The 18,948-nt window shown below is 62.6% G+C and overlaps 7 protein-coding genes across 7 annotated transcripts; 4 read left to right on the forward strand and 3 right to left on the reverse strand.

Annotated features, from left to right (window-relative positions):
- Window positions 1-429: 429 nt before the first annotated feature.
- On the forward strand, window positions 430-6,363 carry AMSG_12132 (uncharacterized protein; the record flags this gene model as incomplete). Its single annotated transcript, XM_013899921.1, has 3 exons — window positions 430-439; window positions 578-4,255; window positions 4,545-6,363. The coding sequence occupies 3 exons, from the start codon at window positions 430-432 to the stop codon at window positions 6,278-6,280; spliced, it is 5,424 nt and encodes a 1,807-aa protein (XP_013755375.1). The 3' UTR covers window positions 6,281-6,363.
- AMSG_08083 (uncharacterized protein) lies at window positions 6,306-7,062 on the reverse strand (the record flags this gene model as incomplete). Its single annotated transcript, XM_013899856.1, has 2 exons — window positions 6,306-6,339; window positions 6,389-7,062. 2 exons carry the CDS (start codon window positions 7,060-7,062, stop codon window positions 6,306-6,308), a joined length of 708 nt encoding a protein of 235 aa, XP_013755310.1.
- Window positions 7,063-7,619: 557 nt separating this feature from the next.
- Window positions 7,620-10,970, forward strand: AMSG_08084 (carboxylesterase type B; the record flags this gene model as incomplete). The annotated part of the gene is made up of 2 exons (XM_013899857.1): window positions 7,620-8,777; window positions 9,276-10,970. The coding sequence occupies 2 exons, from the start codon at window positions 7,620-7,622 to the stop codon at window positions 10,968-10,970; spliced, it is 2,853 nt and encodes a 950-aa protein (XP_013755311.1).
- A 167-nt stretch (window positions 10,971-11,137) lies between these two features.
- AMSG_08085 (uncharacterized protein) lies at window positions 11,138-12,846 on the forward strand. The gene is made up of 4 exons (XM_013899858.1): window positions 11,138-11,318; window positions 11,482-11,527; window positions 11,844-11,944; window positions 12,062-12,846. Exons 1-4 carry the CDS (start codon window positions 11,169-11,171, stop codon window positions 12,806-12,808), a joined length of 1,044 nt encoding a protein of 347 aa, XP_013755312.1. The 5' UTR covers window positions 11,138-11,168; the 3' UTR covers window positions 12,809-12,846.
- Window positions 12,847-12,852: 6 nt separating this feature from the next.
- On the reverse strand, window positions 12,853-14,846 carry AMSG_08086 (uncharacterized protein; the record flags this gene model as incomplete). The annotated part of the gene is made up of 2 exons (XM_013899859.1): window positions 12,853-13,593; window positions 13,656-14,846. The coding sequence occupies 2 exons, from the start codon at window positions 14,844-14,846 to the stop codon at window positions 12,853-12,855; spliced, it is 1,932 nt and encodes a 643-aa protein (XP_013755313.1).
- A 719-nt stretch (window positions 14,847-15,565) lies between these two features.
- AMSG_08087 (uncharacterized protein) lies at window positions 15,566-16,906 on the forward strand (the record flags this gene model as incomplete). The annotated part of the gene is made up of 2 exons (XM_013899860.1): window positions 15,566-15,699; window positions 15,787-16,906. The coding sequence occupies 2 exons, from the start codon at window positions 15,566-15,568 to the stop codon at window positions 16,790-16,792; spliced, it is 1,140 nt and encodes a 379-aa protein (XP_013755314.1). The 3' UTR covers window positions 16,793-16,906.
- A 2-nt stretch (window positions 16,907-16,908) lies between these two features.
- On the reverse strand, window positions 16,909-18,024 carry AMSG_08088 (serpin-5A; the record flags this gene model as incomplete). Its single annotated transcript, XM_013899861.1, has 1 exon — window positions 16,909-18,024. The coding sequence occupies one exon, from the start codon at window positions 18,022-18,024 to the stop codon at window positions 16,909-16,911; it is 1,116 nt and encodes a 371-aa protein (XP_013755315.1).
- Between the last annotated feature and the right edge of the window lie 924 nt (window positions 18,025-18,948).

The following is an 18,948-nucleotide window of genomic DNA, read 5'->3' on the forward strand; positions in this document are numbered from 1 at the left end:
CTGCAGTTGTCATCTTTCACTATCAGAGCCCGTCACGTCATATCATAAGATCACAACTATCTTCGTTGTGAGATCCTGTTTCGCATAAGACTCCAGGTACTTGTCGTTTCCGTTCACGGGTGTGTTCTCTCTCGCTCACCGAGGACGCCCTCGGGAATCATTGCGGCAGCGTCATATCCGCATCCGGTCCGAGTCCTCCCCTTCCAGAGCTTCTAGGTGGCCGCATCATGCGTTCATGCATCACAGAGGCCTCGTGTACGTTATACCGGGCAGCTAGCATGTGGTCGGCACCCAGTCTCCGGCAGCACCCGGGCAATCTAAAGGGGTGATCCCATGGGTTTCTTGGGGAGTGGGAGTATGGGGAAAGGGGAGGGGGGGTGGGGGCATGGGGGTGGGTGGAGGGGGGGCATGTGAGGGAAACTCATTCATATGGGTTCTTGTACGTGTGTGTGGTTGTGTGATTGTGTGGATGTGTGCGTGTGCATGTATTTATGTGTGCGTGCGCTTTCGTATGGGTGTGGTGACTGGCCGACTCGGTGCTTTGGCGCGTGGGTGGAGGGGGGTAGGTGCTGGAAAGACGGTAAGGGCTTCCTGGCGCTGTTTGCTTACCATCGGCCTGACTTGCTCCCTTGGAACACGGTGGCGGAGCTGGACTCGTCGTCAGATGCTGCCTGCCTTCGTCGCATTGATCTGGCGTTCAAGACTGGCGAGCAGATCGGTGTCGAGGCTATGATGGATGCCGAGGATGTGTACGTGTGCCAGGACTCCAAGTGCATCATGCTGTACCTCGCCATGGCCTTTCGCTTCTTCAAGGCCAACCCAGGAAACCCGACGCCGGTCAACCCGCTGCCGCCGAGCGCGTATGCACCGCCATCGGCTGCCAAGACGCCGGCTCCATCGGCAGCTTCCAAGGTCGTTGTCAGGAAGGGCGGTCCGCGTGGAGCGGCGCTCGCGCCACGGGCAAAAGCCGCGGACGCATGTATCGCTTGCGGCAAAAAGGTGTTCAAGATGGACAAAAAGGTGAATCTCAAGCATCCACCGCGCCTCTACCACAAGCCGTGCTTCAAGTGCGCCGACTGCAACAAGATGCTCGACGAGCGCACGTACAAGGTCCACGCTGCCTCGGACACCATTGTCTGTGCCCGCCACCTGCGCGCCCGTGAGCGCGAGAACAAGGCTGCGCCGGCAGCTAGCGCGACTCCTGCTCCCGCAGTTGCACCCATACCTGCACCAGCACCCGCGCCAGCACTTACGCCCGTCACGCCGGAGCCCAAGCGAGAGTGCGCCGAGTGCCGCATCAAGCTCACCAACCTCACTGCGTACGTGCTCGACGGACGCGACCTCTGTGGGCGGCACCATCGCCAGGCCATGGCCCAGCCAAGTCGGGTGGCCAAGCCCGAGCCGGTAGCCGAGTCGACTACCCGCGCCGATGTCTGTCCGGCGTGCTCGCGCAAGATCTACGTTCTCGACGCCAAAGCCACCATCGAGGGCCGCGAGTTCCACAAGGCATGCATGGTGTGCGCAAAGTGCTCACGGGCACTTACTCAGATCTCAGCTCGCCTCTCTCCAGCCGGCGCGCTGCTCTGCAGTCGCGACTACCGCTCGGCGCTGAAGGCTGAGTCCGAATCAGCGTCGCAGCCGGCGCCTGCTGTTGCTACTGATCCCAAGCCCGCGCCTCCTGCCAAGCCCAAGTCTGAGCCCGAGCCCGAGCCCGAGCCCGAGCCCGAGCCCGAACCCGAACCCGAGCCCGAGCCCCCTGCGCCGACTGAAGTCGAGGTCGGCACTTGTCCGGCCTGCAACGCCACCATTGTCACCACCGACTCACAGATTACCTTTGAGGACGGCTTGTATCACAAGGCGTGCCTGGCTTGTGCGGGCTGTGGCAAGGCCCTGAGCGCTGCTATGGCTCGTGTCCACAGCGGCGTGATTCTGTGCGGGCGCGACTATCGCGCCGCACTCAAGACTGATCGCAGCCAAGCCAAGCCCGACCCCAAGCCTGAACCCGTGGTCGAGCGGGTGGCCGAGGCTGTAGTCGAGCGGGTGGCTGAGCCGGCAACTACTGCCGCCGTTCTCGGCACCTGCACCGCCTGCGCCAAGGAGGTGACAAGCGACGACAAGAAGATCAAGTTCAAAGGCAGGCTCTTCCACAAGACCTGCTTTGTGTGCAGTGCCGATGGGTGCGGTACCAAGCTCAAGAAGGCTGTTGCACATCTGGTTGGCAACGCGGTGCGCTGTGCCAAGCACAAGGACGCTGGCGCAAGTGCTGGCAATGGGGCTGCCGCCGTTCTCGGCACCTGTACCGCCTGCGCCAAGGAGGTGACAAGCGACGACAAGAAGATCAAGTTCAAAGGCAGGCTCTTTCACAAGACCTGCTTTGTGTGCAGTGCCGATGGGTGCGGTACCAAGCTCAAGAAGGCTGTTGCACATCTGGTTGGCTACGCGGTGCGCTGTGCCAAGCACAAGGACGCTGGCGCAAGTGCTGGCAATGGGGCTGCCGCCGTTCTCGGCACCTGTACCGCCTGCGCCAAGGAGGTGACAAGCGACGACAAGAAGATCAAGTTCAAAGGCAGGCTCTTCCACAAGACCTGCTTTGTGTGCAGTGCCGATGGGTGCGGTACCAAGCTCAAGAAGGCTGTTGCACATCTGGTTGGCAACGCGGTGCGCTGTGCCAAGCACAAGGACGCTGGCGCAAGTGCTGGCAATGGGGCTGCCGCCGTTCTCGGCACCTGTACCGCCTGCGCCAAGGAGGTGACAAGCGACGACAAGAAGATCAAGTTCAAAGGCAGGCTCTTCCACAAGACCTGCTTTGTGTGCAGTGCCGATGGGTGCGGCACCAAGCTCAAGAAGGCTGTTGCGCATCTGGTCGGCAACGCGGTGCGCTGCGCCAACCATGTCTCGGACCCTGAGCCGGCCATCGCAGTGCCCGCTCCCACCGCCACCCCGGACGTTGTCGAGCCGGCTATCGCAGAGCCCGCTCCTACCGCCACCCCGGACGTTGTCGAGCCGGCTATCGCAGAGCCCGCTCCTACCGCCACCCCGGACGTTGTCGAGCCGGCCATCGCAGAGCCCGCTCCTACCGCCACCCCAGACCCCACCGATCCCGCCATCCCGGACCCTCAACCAGACACCACAGCAGATGCGCCCAAGACCCGCAAGTGGAAACGCGGGTCGGGTGCGTTCGGGTCCAATCCCGCTCTCCAGCGTCTCAAGCAGCGCCAAGAGGCCGCGCGCAAGATGCGCGAGGCGCAGGCAGCAGAGGCAGCCAAAGCCGAGGCTGCGCCGACAGCAGATGTCGCCGGCGACGCCGATAGTGACGCTGCGGTTGACCAAGAACCCGAGGCCTCGCCCAGCGCTACAGCAGTCGCCGACAAGGCATCGGCCGACGCGGCGACGCCGACTCGCAATCGCTCTACCTCGATCCGCTGGTCGCTCACGCCGCCCAGCATTCACGAGTACGTCCGCGGTGAGTCGTACACTTGCTCCGACGACGACACAGAGAGCGAGTACGAGTCGACTTATGAGTATGACGAGGAGATCGAACTCCCGACATCGCTGCCCGAGGCGCTGGTCGAGCTCGAAGAGACCAAGGCCCGTGTTGATGCCGCCAAGACCGCCGGCGAGCCCGTTGAGGAGCTGATGGACCTTCTGCTCGACCTCAAGCAGCGAGTCCGCTTCCTTGAGAAGGAGGCTGAGGCCGAGGCCGAGGCCGAGGCTGAGACAGCCGATGCTACCGACGTACTCGGCTCCGCAACGCCTACCAACGCCGGCACCAAAGCGCCTGCCCTTGACTCCCCCGCCACCACAGACGACGCACCCAAGACCCGCAAGTGGCGCCAGGGCGCCTCCGCGTTTAGCACCAACCCGGCCCTGAAGCGGCTCCAACAGCGTCGTGAGCTGTTCCGCAAACAGGCTGAAGAGAAGCGTAAGCAGCAGGATGCTACCGAGCCCACCACCGCCGCCGCTACCGCACCCACCGACAACGCAGAGTCCGCTCCCGAGACCGCTTCCTCGGTCGACGACGAGCGTGAAGCCCGGATCGCCGCCGCCCGCGCCGAGGCTGAAGCCGAGATTGCCGCCCGCAAGGCCGTCGCAAGCGCCGCTGCCAACGGCGACCGCATCGCGCTCGAGCCCAACAAGGCAGACCCCTCGGTCTGCGCCGCATGCTCAAAGGGCATCTACGCCAATGACCCCACGATCAAGCTCGCCAAGGACGAGTACACCCTTCACAAGATGTGCTGCGTCTGCTCGACTTGTGGTGCCACCCTCAAGCCATCGGGCACCAAGATCGAAGACAGTCACATATTCTGCCGCCGCCACCATCGCACATACCTCCAGCAGCGCGATGGCGAGGCGTAAACCTCCCTTCCTCTCCCTTTGCCACCGAATCCGCATCGTGCTCCCGTCCCCCCCCTCCCCGGCCGCCGAACACCGATCCAGCGACCGTCGTCACCCTGACTCACCGCCACCTGTCGCCATACACACCCCGACCATGCAAACCATAGCCGCCCGGTTTGTACGAGCATGTGACACCGGTGACACTGAAGGCGCCCAGCGGATGCTGGCTACAGCAGAGGTGGGCTTTGACGTCAACGCGCTGGTGGCACTCGCCTGGCGACCGGCGGTGAAGCAGCGGACATGGAAGGCATCGGGCGTGCACTGTGTGTGCGAGCACGGCCATCTGGAGCTGCTGAAGCAAATATGCGAGGACTTGCCGAGCCATACCGAAGCGGTTGATGTCGATCGTGGTGACTCGTTCGGCTTCACCCCGCTCTGCCTCGCCGCCTACTACGGCCGCTTCGACGTCGTCCGCTACCTGGTCGCCCACGCCGGCGCCGATGTGGAGCGGACGACCAAGAAGGGCTTCACTGCCCTCCTCTTTGCCGCTCAGGAAGGTCACTTTCGCATCGTCCGCTATCTCATTGCAGACGCTGGCGCCAACGTTGCCGTCCGCGCCATCGAGGGCCAGACCCTCATCTACATCGCCGCCATGAAGGGCCACCTGACCATCGTCAAGTTCCTTATGGACGCCGTGGGCCCAGCCGTGCTGGACATTGCTGTCGGCGAGAAGAACGGGTTCACCGCCCTCCATGTCGCCGCCCAGCAGGGTCAGCTCCACGTCCTCCGCTACCTCCTCGATCGCGTGCCGGAGCTCCTCAACGTCAACGTCCAGTCGTCGTTTGGCTCAACTCCGGTCTACCTCGCCGCCAAAAAGGGCAAGCTGCTGGTGGTGCGCTACCTCGTTGAGCACACCGACGCCGACCTGACCATTGCCACTGACAAGGGCTTCATTGCCATCCACATCGCAGCTCAGGAGGGCCACCTCGCCGTGGTGCGTTACCTCGTCGACGAGGCAGGCATCTCGGTCGACGCCCTCGCACAGCAAGGACAAACACCGGCATACCTCGCCGCCTTTTACGGCCGGCTTGACGTCCTGCGATTTGTCGTCTCGCGCGGCGCCCTACTTGACCTCCGTGAGCGCTCGGGCTACTCGGCCCTACATGTGGCGGCGTACGAGGGCCAATTGGACGTTGTCAAGTTCCTGGTCGAGGCCGCCGGCGTCTCGCCGAACATCCTCACCTCCAACGGACAGTCGCCGTTGTACATCGCCTGCAAGAAGGGCCGGGTCGCTGAGGCCGGCTTCCTGCTCACACACCCGGACATCGACGTCGAGCTCGCCCAGCGGCAGGGCTTCAACCCGCTGCTCATTGCCGCCCAGGAAGGTCACCTCGAACTGGTTGGCATGCTCGTAGCCGCAGGCGCCGCCCTCGACGCCACCACGCTCGACGGCCAGACCGCTCTCTACATCGCCTGCAAGGACGATCGGGCCGATATGGTCAAGCTGCTGCTCCACGAGCACCACATCCGCTCTGTCCCCGCTCGGCTCAGTCCCGCCCGGTCGATTGCCCGCAAGAAGAGCGCGTCGACCGCGGCCGCCATCCTTGACTGGTACATCGCCATCCAGACCCTGACCACCGGCTGGCGGCCCGAGTGGTTCTTGTGGCTCCCGCAGCCGGTCCGTGCCGCCGTCCGCTCGGTGATGCTTGTCATCGAGACTCGCCCGACCTCGGCGTTGTACATGCTCCGCGGCCACGACGATGCCATCCACACCTTGCTCTCGTGGCTGGTCACTCCCGGGGGCTGGGGCGTCTACAACGTGGCTCTCGCCGAAGAGACGGTGCTGTTTGGCGACGGACCCGACTCCACCTTCTCGGCCCCTACCGACGCGTCCACCGCCATCGTGCCCGACGACGCCTGCGTCCAGCCCAACGCCAGCACGTGAACCAGGTCATGTTCAGAGGCTTAGATCAACCATGGAATGACTCGATGCGGGACCCGGAGCTCGTATGCCCTGTACATGGCTGCCAGCCGCGGCGGGCCGCTGGTAAACGCAGCCTCGTCGGCGGCGACACCGACCACTAGCTGCGAGCCCAGGAGTAGCGCCAGCGCCGTGTACAGCATCACCGGACACACGCCCTGGTTGAGGGCCACAAGCGCCACAGCGCCGACGCCTGCATGTGCCAGCCGGACTGGATGCCGGATGATGGAGAACGGCGTGGCGTACGGCATCCGCCACGGGCGCTCGCGTCCGGCCGCCGCCGCCGTTGCTGCCGCCGCCAGCGACCAGTTCATCGTAGCCGCCGCCGCCTTGCGAAGCAGTAGGCTTCCAAGGCCGACCACCGCCAGGCCAGTAAGAGTGACCGAGTCGACAGCAATCGGAGGCAGCGGGAAGGCTGAGCAATGAGGCATCAAGAGCGGCCCAAGTGGCGGAACGACCGGGGCGAGGGCAGCGGCGACTGCCATGACGACAAGGACCGTCTCGAAAGCGGCCATCGTCAGCTGATGCGAGAGCGGAAGGCGGCGTTGAAGCGCATGCGTGTCGCGATAGACAAAGCCAGCAAGGGCCGTGTGGACCAGAACCAGATTAGCTGCCGCCTGAGCGAGCGGGATCGAGTACGTGGGACCAGCAGCAGCAGCCAGACTGGCCGGGCCGGGAACTGTCGAGAGGATGACGAGAACAACGACAGCTGCAGCCGTCACCGACAGCCCCAACCAGTAGAGCATTGGAGTTGGAGCAAGTGAGTATAGAGCGAGTTCGGGTCAAGTGGGTCCGTACCACCGCCACTGTCCGCTGCAGGGATGGCGCGCCCGAGTCGGGCGGGACTGAGTCTGTGACGAGGCGGGAAGAAAGAGAGGCGGGAAAGGGGTACAGCACAGATCCGAGCACAGGCGATTCCGGCCGGAGAGGGCTACACGGGCGATCAATGACTTGGACGGAGAGAAGCAGAGAAAGTGTACCACACACTGTGTAGTACAACGAGAGCTGATCCCCCCCTTCTACATCTCCATCGCAAGTGGAGGCTGGCGCTTCTCTTCTCATCGCTCTCCTTTGCCTCTCCTCCAGATCATGATCAGAATGCGTGTGCTTCCACATGTTGTGATGCGCAGTTGTTTAGATGACTTTCTGTGGCTAACGTCTGAGTGCGCTTTGCTTGGCGCCCGGCGGCTGCGGCCGAGGCGCTTGCCCGCCACCGGCTGCCGCCCCCGCCCGGCGGTCAGCAAGACCAAGCACACGCGCACACTGACACACTCGACTCGGACAGCACAGCAGACGGAAGGGGATGGACGAGTCACGGAAGCGGAGGCGGGAGGACGGGGCCAGAGGTGGTGGACAGGGACCGGGCGGGAAGAAGGCCCGTGGACTGGCGGCGACTGTGGTGGCCTCGCACTACGACGCCCAGGCGAGAGAGACGCTGCGGGATCGGGCATCGTCACAGATTCTCAAACTGCGGCAGTTCAACAACTGGACAAAGTCAGTTCTCATCGCTACCTTTCTGCGCTGGCCAGGCTTCCACGTCCTCGATGTGGCGGCTGGCAAGGGTGGTGATCTGCACAAGTTTGAGCTCGCCGGAGTGGCTTCCTGGACCGCTGTCGACATCTCGGCCGCATCCATCCACGAGGCTGCACGGCGGTACTCCAAGTCGCGCGAGCCGCGGGCCTTTGGCGCTCGACTGTTTGTGGCGGACTGTGCCGCCGTCCCGCTCTGGCATCGGACCACCCGCGCCCATCTGGTCAAGGTCGCCAACGATGCCCGCCCGCCAGCTCTTGCCGCCGACATGCGGTACCCGCCCGACTATGCACCGTTTGCCTTTGATCTGGCCTCGTGCCAGTTTGCGCTGCACTACTCGTTCCGTTCCGAGCGCGCCGCGCATGTGTTCATGGACAACATCGCCGCCAAGCTCAAGCCTGGCGGATACTTTATCTCCACCATTGTCGACGCCACTGTCCTCGCCGCCCGGCTAGCCAGGGTTCGCGGCGTCTCGCCGGGCGCCACCGGCTTCGGTAACTCGATCTACTCGGTCCGCTTCAAACCAGATGTCGCCGATGCCTTGATGGCCGGCACTGTTCCGCCCTTTGGCGCCGAGTACCACTTTACCCTCTCCGACGTCGTCGACTGCCCCGAGTTTGTGGTCGACTTTAACGTCCTGGTTGCCATTGCCAAGGCTCATGGCCTCGCCTTTTCCTTCAAGGCCGGTTTTATGGACTTTTACGCCCAGAACCGCGAGTCGCCGCACTTTAGCAACCTGCTCCGCCGCCTCCGCCTCGTCGGCCACAATGGCCAGCTCCTCCTCTCGCCACAGGAGATCGAAGCCGCCTCCATTTACATGGTCTGCGCCTTTCAGCGCCCGGGCAAGCTTGTCCTCACCGAGCCCAAACGCCGCGCCTTTTCGCAGTTCCCGCCAGAGGCCGTCGCCGACCTCGATCCCGCCGTCTTTGGCGTTGACATCCTCCGCCCGATACAGCCCGCCGCCAGCACGACTGCGGCTGCGGCCACGACGCCGACTACCACGACCACAACTACTGCTACTTCCTCGGCTCCACCTCCTCCCTCGACATCGTCACCACCGCCACCACCACCATCATCATCATCAGCAGCAGCAGCAACAACAACATCGACTCCCGGACCGTCGACCACCACCGCGCCGCCAGCATCGCAACCTCCCGCGCCGCAGTAAACCAAACATACCCATCTCCTCCCCAAAACTACCGCATCGGCTGTCACGTGCGTCATCACCCGCGTGTGCGCCTGTCATGCGACACGCCGATTGGCGGCAGCGAGCGCGACCTGCTGTTGCTTAGCCAGGTAGAGGGAGAGGGGGAAAAGTGAGACACACTCAACTCAGCCAAATACACAAGACCATTTGATCATGACTATGGACCGTGTGATGAGCCTGGTGGCAATTGTGGGAGTCTTGGCTGTGGTGCTGGTGGCGGAGCCGGTGGTGAGCAAGTCGGCGTTGGTGGCACCTGGCTGGGAGGTGGACGAGGTCAACCCGCCACCTGGAGTGCCAACTGATTCGGGCGTGCTGTTTGGAGCACGATATGTGCACAAAGAGAGTGGTACCGCTGCAGCAGTCTACCTTGGAGTCCCGTTTGCCCTGCCACCTACCGGTGAGCGGAGGTGGAAGTCGCCGCAGCCGCTGCCCGGCTCTGTCAGACACACCATCATCAATGCCACCTACTTTGGACCGTCGTGCATGCAGCTCTCCTCAGTCGTACCGCCCGATCAACAGTCGGAGGACTGTCTCTATCTCAATGTCTTTGTGCCAGAAACGGCTCTGAGTGGTGGTCCCACCACGCCAGTCATGGAGTTTATCTACGGCGGCTCGTTCGTCTCGGGCTCGTCCTGGACTCTTGACGGCTTCTACACTGGCCTCAACCTCACCCTCTCGGACGTCATCGTGGTGACCATGAACTACCGCCTCGGCCCCTTTGGCTTCCTTGCCACGCATGCTGCGCTCGCCGAGGCCGGATCCGTCGGTAACTACGGCCTCGAGGACCAGACGCTGGCCATGCAGTGGACGGCGGCAAACATTGCCGGCTTTGGCGGCGACCCGAAGCTTATCACGCTCTTTGGCGAGTCGGCCGGCGCCATTTCAGTCTGCTACCATCTTGCTTGGCACGCCTCGTCCGAGGCCGGGCTCTTCTCGCAGGTCATCATGGAGTCGCCGGACTGCAACACGGTTGTGCCGCTGCAGGCGGCGCTGGTGCAGGGCGCGTCGTTTGCCACCGCTGTGAACTGCCCGCCCGGCAATCCGGCTCAGCAGCTGGCATGCATGCGCAACGTGTCGACCGACGCCGTCCTGCACGCACTCCCGCTCGCGCCGCTCGGCACCGCCGACGGCGCATCGTACTCGCCGGTCCTCGACGGCAAGATTGTTGTCGCACCGCCGAACATGCTGCTGAGCAAGCATGTCGAGCCAGACGTGCCGGTTATCACTGGCACCAATGCACAGTCGTGCACGCTGTTTGTCATGCGGGTGACAGCAATGCGCGAAATGACTAGCGCCACGCTCGCCAAGCTCGTCGCCGCGCTCTGGCCCAAGGACGTGGACCAGATCCTGGCACACTACCCGCTCTCGCAATACTCGCTCGTTCCACCGGCTTCAGCTTGGGCACAGATACTTTCGGACTACATCTTTGTCTGCCCGACGCGGGTGACGTCTTCCATCCTCGCCGACGGCGGCGCGGATGCCTTCCTCTACAAGTTTGCGTATGTGCCTGACTGCGACATTTTCCCGCCGGACCTGCACAAGTACCTCGGAGCGTACCACTTTGCCGAGATTCCGCTGGTGTTTGGCAACCCGCCGCTCATTCCGCCGGTCCCGTGCACGTGGTCGCCGTCGGACCGGAACGTCTCGCTCGCCATGCGCCACATCTGGACTGGCTTTGCGCACGCCGAGCTCCCATCGTCACTTGTCGACTGGCCAGCCTACAACACCACAGCGCGCCCACTGTACATCATTGACGAGGCGTCATCGCTCGACCACAACTACCGTGGTCAACTTTGCGACTTTTGGGCCAACATCCCGCCGCCGTCGGTCATCGCCGACAGCCACGCCCTTGCTCGCCCAGCCCTCCTCCAAGCTCTCGCAACCTCGCCCGAGCACATCCTTGCGCTCATCGGCTGAGCGCCAGTAATTAGTAGCCACACTGCGTCCATTCTAGCCGCCACGCGGCGCAATGAACTCAAGTTTGCTCCCTCCCTCGTCGCTGCGAGCTGCGCGAGTTACCTCAGTTCGCGGCAAGTGGCAGGCGGCGCCCGTTTCCGGCTCGACGGCAGCCACCTGACTTGCGGCGAGTAGCAAGGGAGCGAGTCAGACGGCAGAATGGAACCAGTGAGCGTGGAGGGAGGTGTGGACGAGCTCAAGGCACTCTGTCGTGATTCCCGTACAGAGTGGGTCATGGGCCTGGCCGAGGCTGTCAACGGGACCGAGGTCGACGGGTGGACGTTTAAGAAAATGAAGCAGAACGTGGAGGTACGACGGGGGCCGCACCAGGGCAGGCCAGCAGCAGCATGGCGCGCGGCGGGGGGGGGGGGGGGAGGGGAGGCTGCAGCAGGGAGGATACTTATGGATGATGTGGATGATGGGTGGGGGGCGATGGCGATTTGTGCGTGTGCTTGTGTGTCGGGGGGTGTAGATCTGGGTCAAGGACATTCCGGACTGCCCGCTCAAGTTCTGGAAGGGTAGGTGGTGATGGTGACGGAGAGGTCGACGACGGTGAGGCGCAACGTTGTGGTGGGGTGGGGTGGGATTGGGTAGGAGCTCGGTGTGGCTGTGGGGGTTGGAGGGGCGTGGAATGGTGTGGGCGCGCGGGCAAGGACAAGATGTGGGCTTTGACATCCTGGCGGGAGATCGAGAGGCGCGGATGTTACTTCGGCACGAGATCGGGTGGACGAAGGAGAGGGAAGGGTACAACGGTTGTATAGGTGAGATCGAGCAGGCCCGGAGCCACTACAGAGCACAGGCGTACCAGACTCACGTGATGGCGATGTTGAACAGGGCGAGGAGTGATCAAGGCCTCGGCGCAGTACACGTTCGACTACATTCGTGAGATCTCCAACGTGCCCGAGTATGACAAGATGGCGATCGATGCCTACCATGTACGCAGAGGTTTGGAGGCTTGAGTGGGAGCGGGTGGGCGGGGGATGCGGGCTAGAGGGAGGCGCGGGTGAGTGACTCACCTATCGACATGCTGCTCGTGCTGTTTGCTGGCACAGACGGAGCAGTTTATGGACCAGTACGCGTTCCAGTACAACTCGTACTCGTCGGGCTTTCCAGGCGTCTCCAACCGTGATTTCATGCTGTTTGCTTCCGAGGTGTGGATGAAATCGGGCGACTTTGCGGTGGTGACCAACTCAATCGAGCATCCGGACTTTCCGCCGGCGCCCGGCTTTGTCCGCGGTGTCGTCAAGAACTCGGGCCTGTATGTGGAGGAGTGTGGGCAGGGAGATCGTGAGTGCATTGTGACGTATGTGGTCCAGCTCGACCCGAAGGGCATGATCCCGTCGTGGGTGGCCAACATTGTGGCGATCAACCAGCCGCTGGTTGTCTCCCAGATTCGCAATGCCATCGAAGCCCGCAAGAAGCGCGGCGAGAATGTCTTTGTGCCGCGCGCACCCCCTCCCGATTACGCTATCCTCGAGCCCGCCGAGTCTGGCGAGTCGGCGCCGATCGTCGCTGAGACAGCCGCCGCTCCGATCCCGGACAATGCATCGATGTACTCTTACGATTACTCGTACGAGGGTTACGAAGACGAGGGCAACGACGGCGACACTAACGTTCGCCGTGCCAATGCCAATGACCTCGCCATGCTCAAGGCGCTGGAGGCAAAAGTCGATGGCACGCGCAGTCGGGTTGAGGAGGCCGAGGCCACCGTCGCCGAGCTCGAGCGGCAGCTCAACAGGCTCCACGCTCGCGCCCGCGAGTCACAGCAGTCATCGCACTCGTGCTGTGCCATCCAGTAGCGCATTCCAGTTTACCCACTCTAAAACCTCGTACTTGGACGGCACTACGGCGTCTGCGCATCGCGCTTGGCGGCGGCGGCCGCCGCCGACGCCTTGAGGCGGCCTTTGAGCTTGGAGCCAAACGACTTGGTACTCGCCGCAAACTTGCGACCCATTAGCCCGGCCCGGCCCGAAATCGACGTCGGCGACGACGGCTCGTCGCTGCTGGGTGGCGCCGCAGATGCCAGCGACGCGCCGGCATCAATCGGTGCCGGCGTATAGGTCGCCGCTGTCGCTGTCACCGGCGCTGCAGGCTTGCGCTGAGTCACGGTACCAGCCGCCGGCCGTCGCGCAGCGGTCGAGGCCTCGGTAGACTCGACCGCCCCGCCACCCGACGCCTTCATCATGGCGTGGATGGCGGAAAAGTCAAATGCTTCGACGGCGGGTGCAGAACCAGCCGCGGTGTCGGCGATGTCGACGTCAGCGCTCGCGTCGCCCTGGCCGTCGCCATCGACGAGAACAAACGAGTCGCCAAGCGCATCGCCCGAGCTTGCTGTCGGCGACGGCGTGCTCGACGGGGGCGCGGCCGGCGACTGGGGAGCGGACACGAGTGCAACCTCCACGTCGACGCCAAGAGCTGCGAGGACCGAGGCGTGTGAGGTGTGGAGGCGCGACGAGACCGGGGCACCCGCCGACGGCGCGCCGGCATCGGTGGGCACCGAGACGCGGCCATGGATGAGATCGAGGACGGCGCGCGACGAGTCCGAGTCAAAGCCGCCGACGGCGTTGCGGAGCACGTTGTTCGGCTCGTCGGCTCGTCGTAGCCGCCAGGAAGCGGGATGCAGTCCATTTCGGGCAGGCAAATGACATCGACGAGTTCGGCCTTGATGCGGTCGACAATGATGTCGGTGATGTCGGGGATGTTGATGTTGTACGCGGTGCCGAGCACGGTGTCGACCTCCATGGCAATGTCAGGCTGCTCGTAAAAGCCGAGCCATATCCGCTGCGATGGCGGCGGCGCAATGTGGACAAGGACATGGCCAGAAAACCTCGTGATGCGGAGCGAAATGCAGATTGGGATCTCAACGGTAAAGACGGAGATGACCGGCTCGAGAATGATGTGGACACCACCGTGGTACTCAAACGCGCCCTCGACCTCGATGCGGCCGTCGGGCCCGACGTCCAGCAGCTTGGCCCACTGGAGCAGCGGCACGTTGGGCCCGATCTCAAAGTGCTTGACGTGGATGGCCTCGACCATCTTGGGCAGCTTGACCTTGGCGATCTTCTTCTCGATGAGCCGCTTGAAAAACGCCACCATTTTGGCGTTGTAGTGTGCGGTCCAGAACATGCGTCCCACGAGCGCGTTGAACCAGGCAACCGGGCGCACAGCGTCGGTCGACTCGAGGCGCGCAGCCCATGGGCCAAAGTGGTCTCTGGCCTTGGTCCGGAACATGGCATCGAGCGCCAAGCACGCATTGTCACCGAGCGCAACCGCCCGCTCCAGGGCCAGCATCCATGCTTCCTTCTCGCGAGCCGAGACAAAGTACAGGTCGACAGCCTCGTCCATGCCCCAGATCGGGCGATCTGGGTGGACGAGGCGCAGCGGGAACTTGGGCGAGAGCTGACGCGAGATCGACGTGGCATCGGCCGGGAGCATGACAATCTGCGCGCCGTCGACCCGGATCACGTCTTGGTGTGCTGTCTTGGCCGACGACGCAAACAGGACGAGCATGTTGTTGTGCAGGACGCCGTGCTTGAAGCCAGCAGTCGCGCCAGAGCCGGCCTCTCCGCCCAGCTTGGGCGCCCCGACAGGCACCGCCACAATGGCACCCTCAAACACCATATCCTCAGCCGCCTTGATCACCGCCTCTCCGGCCAGAGACCGCAGATGCCCCTCGGGCGACCAGTCGGACGCAGCCACCCGTTCCGCCCGTCGAGCCTCGGCAGCAGGTCCGGCAATGGGTGTGGTGAGCAGGTAGCGGAGGGCGGCAAGGAGGCCCACCACCGCCGTCAGTGCGCCCAGCACAAAGGTCGCCGCAAGTGTCGTCAGCCACCCCATTGTGTGTTGGTCTGTGGGAGGGGTGTGGGTGGCGGGTGGGGTGGCGGGTGGAGGGGGGGGTGAGGGGAGGGGGCTGCCGGGCTGCCGGGTTCCATGGTTGGGCAAGTCGCTCAAGTCAATGAAGCCCAATCATGACCATGATTGTTATCAGCAGCCATATGGGCAGGGGCAGAAGTAGTAGCATCATCAAGAGTAGAAGCATGAGATCATCATCATCCCCATCATCATCATCACCATCATCATCCCCATCATCCCCATCTCCATCATCCCCATCTCCATCATCCCCATCTCCATCATCCCCATCTCCATCATCCCCATCTCCATCATCCCCATCTCCATCATCCCCATCTCCATCATCATCCTGCTTGGGAAGGTATGGCGAGGCCCGCAACGCAGGTGCCACACAATTGCAACGCTACGACTGGCCGACTGCGAGCACCCCACACCCCACGCCCACGGCCACACAGATAACCACACCTGACTGTCTCGCTCATACCTCGGTTGTGGGGGTGGGTGGCCGTGCTAGAACAGGGTGGGAGGGAGAGAGTGGCTGGCCTGGGGGCAGTTTGAGCAGGCCGTGGGGCATGCGACGCCAGAGGTGGTTGGCGCTGCTGGCCCTTCTTGCTACTGCAGGAGTGGTCATGGTCATGATGGAGATACAGATGGATCAAGTGGTGGTGAGATCCCGATCGCCACGTGTGGCTCGGCTCTGCAGCTCGATGGCCGGCCGGCTGCGCGCTGTGATCTCCGACGCGCACTGCCCTATTGATCTGTTCCAGGCCACGGCTCACTATCCGGCACAGCTTGTACCGGCGACGGAGTTCCTTGTGCTACCGGACAAGGGAGCGAGCAGGTGGGCCGTAGTGAACCACCGCATCGATCGCGCTCGTAGCGTTATCAGCGCTTTAGAGGCAGCCCACGCCGGGTGCGGTGAGCCAAGGCCCGCCCTCACCGTCGCGTACTCGGCGTCATCGGGCTTGGTCTCGGACATCCGTGGGTACATCAACGGCTTGATGGAGAGCGCTGCGCGTGGATTGCCTTTGGCGGAATCGCGCAATGGCTGGATCTGGACGCCCGAGTGCGAGCTTGGCCTGGGGTGTGTGTTTGCGGGTACCGGGCCAATGCCCGATGGCCCGCACGGCCCGCTCCTCGCCGACACCTGCATATCGAACCAGTTTGTCACAGTGTTCAGCAACATGCTTGTGGCGCAGAGTCTGCCTCGCATACTGCATGGGCTCGAGCTGAATGTCAGTGACGAGCCTTCGTCCTCGCACTGGCTGCTGTACCTGCGTAGCATGATGATGTTCTGGATTTGGCGGCCGGATGGCCACATCACAGACGCCGTCGATGCCTTTCTTGCCGAGAGCGGTGTCGGCGACTCATTTATTGGCGTCCACATCCGTCACGGCGACGCGTGCAACGACGACGATGCCGCCTCTGAAGTGCGCTTTGACTCGCGCGTCTGCCTTGCTGTCGACATGTACCTCGACCGCGTCCACAAGCTTGTGGGTCGCTACCCTAGCGGCACCTTCTCGGGCATTGTCATTGTTTCGGACACTTTTGAGCTGAGAAAAATGCCAGAGGCCGCGCTGGAAGCGCACAGCCTCTCGCGGACAGGACGTCTGCCTGTTGCTCAGCTTCCAGCCTCGTTTGAGCTCTATGCATCGGCAACATTCATCGAGGAGCGGGCCAAGAACAACCTGGATACCGCCACAATCCGGACCATAGTCCATGAGGCAGTGATGGCAGTCGAGGTTCTGAGTCGGGCGAGCGCCTTTGTGGGCACCCTCTCGTCGGCCATCTCGAGATCGTCGTTCGAAATGATGGTCGCCCGGCGAGCCGGCCGCGTGCCGCCGTTCATCTCGCTTGACCTCCCCTACTGTGACTTTTTCGTCTCTCCCGAGGATTATGACCTTGATGATCGCGATCCGCAGCTCTGTTGGTGATTGGCTGGTCAGTCTGCACAGTGTATGACCAGACAGCTTGCTCCATGCGCTTGTGGCTGCCTGTGTGTATGATGTACGCTACAGAAGGGGGGGGGAACTGTAATAGAGAGCTCGATCTACACCGTCTCCACAGTGGTCGCAAAGATGATGTCGTTTGTGATGTTGTCGTAGACAGCGAAAACAAACGGCCGATCGGCCACAAAGTCGATGTTCTGGGGAATGCAGCGCGAGAGAACGGCAGTGGTAGCGGCACCGGCCTTGGTGCCGGCCTCATCCACCTCGATGACGACGTCATGGGTAAAGGCCGTGACACTGATCTGGTCATCAGTGAGGGTGGAAAAGTCAGCAGAGGTGAGCGAGAAGATGTCGTTGACGCCAGCCTCATTGAGGGCGGGAATGAGATTGGTCGAGGCGGAGACCTTGAACTTGGGGATGGAGGCCGTGATCTTGTACATACCCTGATGAAACTCGTCCGGAGTCACGCTCGTCTCCTGGCCGACACCATCGAGCACAATCATCTGTGCTAGGGCCTTGGCCCCCATAGCCGTCTCGTCAACCTTGGGCAAGAAGAACAGGCCGGAGAACGAGCCCGTGTTGCCGTACGGCAGCGAGATGCCTAGGTATGCATCATTGTTGGCGACCTTGATGCCCGGCAGACCTGCCCCGAACACGTGGTGCATCATCTGGCACGGGATGGCTCCGTTGCTGGCCTTGAACGAGCCCTCGGCCGTCTTGGACGCATCAAACGGGTAGCGCCAGGTGGCCTTGAGCGCCTTGAGCGCCGAGAGGATGGCAACCACGTTGTCATCGATCGTCTTCACAATCGATGTCACCATGCCATCTGTCTCCTGGGCAGCCCACTCGTTGACCGCGTCCGCGCTCTCCGGCATGGGCATCAGCGTAACGCCCGGAACGTTGGCCTGGAAATCGGGCTTGGGCGTGCCTTTAAAAAACAGGCCGAGCGTCGACTTGATGACGACGTCCTCATCCGCCGCGCCGCGTCGGCTGGCCTCGACAAGCATGGACTCAAGGCTGGCGTCGGGGCACTTGTCATCCAGAATGGAAAGCATCTGCGCCCGCGAGGTAGAGTCCTTGCCGGTGGCAGCAGCCACCAGCAGGAGGCCGAGGTCCAAATTTTGCGGCGCGAGGCCGTTGAGAATTGGAGTCGTGTCGCTGGCGTTGATCACCACATGGGCAAAGCCATAAGTCATAACGTGGTGCTTGGAAGACATGCTTGCGCGTTGTAGTCGTTGGGGAGAGAAGTGACGTGCTATTCGCTACGGTTCTCTGCCTAGTTGCCGGGAGAGGGTCTCTTTGGTTTGTGTATGTTTTCGCAAACGCGTGAATTGTTTTTCACAACGCAATTGACACATGCGACACAGTCCAGGGAGAGAGGCAGATGGGAAGTGGCCATGGTTCCCATGCTTGGTGAGCTCTACACACGCTACATTAGTGCGCCATGCTCGCCGTACACCGTCTGTCTGCATGGTTGCTCGCTGATCACATTGCCGACCTTTAGCCTCGTTGCCTGTTGGTCAGGGAGAAACAGCGCACTCTAAGCGCCGACTGGTGTAGGCTGTCACAGGACGTGGCAATGGTGTTCTAGAACGACGATGGGGTGTTAGGGCATGCACCAGCGTCGGTAGCACTTCCACCGGCCAGGTTGGATGAGGCAGGACACATCTGGACGGGTTGTGATGGCTTATGCCTGGGAACACTGGGTCACGACGTAGCCTCTGCCATGGCGTCTCCAACCAGCAACCGAGCCATACTGAGGAGCAAGCTGATCAGTGTGGGAATGGCTGACGCATGATGGCGAGGACGACTTAAGCCGCCAAGGTCAGTAAAAGTCAGAGCAGAGCGGCTGATTGACGCAGTTCTTCACCAAGGTCAGACGGTGTCGACGAGGGTGGGGCAGCAGGCGTCTCTGACACTTCATCAGTCTGCATGCGACCTAGGCAGGTCACGGCAATACTCCTCCCTCAGTGCAATCTAGACAGCGGAACAGTCGCTCTTCCAGCAACTGAGATCATTGATGTTGGTTGTAACCATGCCGATCAAAAGCGGCAGTCAAGCACGAGCTTGTAGAGCAGATCGTGCGGAGAGTAAGGGGGGCGGGACGGGGGGGGGGGGGGGGCGTCGCTCGTCGTACGGTC

The sequence above is a fragment of the Thecamonas trahens genome (assembly GCF_000142905.1).
Source record: "Thecamonas trahens ATCC 50062 unplaced genomic scaffold supercont1.41, whole genome shotgun sequence".
NCBI classification, from domain to species: Eukaryota; order Apusomonadida; family Apusomonadidae; genus Thecamonas; species Thecamonas trahens.

What these genes read in the sequence shown, in the direction of transcription:
- AMSG_08085 (XM_013899858.1), top strand. Translation starts at nt 11,169, where the DNA reads ATGGAACCAGTGAGCGTGGAGGGAGGTGTGGACGAGCTCAAGGCACTC. An exon ending in AAATGAAGCAGAACGTGGAG is followed by an intron (nt 11,319 to 11,481) that starts GTACGACGGGGG and finishes CGGGGGGTGTAG; the next exon opens with ATCTGGGTCAAGGACATTCC. An exon ending in CCCGCTCAAGTTCTGGAAGG is followed by an intron (nt 11,528 to 11,843) that starts GTAGGTGGTGAT and finishes GATGTTGAACAG; the next exon opens with GGCGAGGAGTGATCAAGGCC.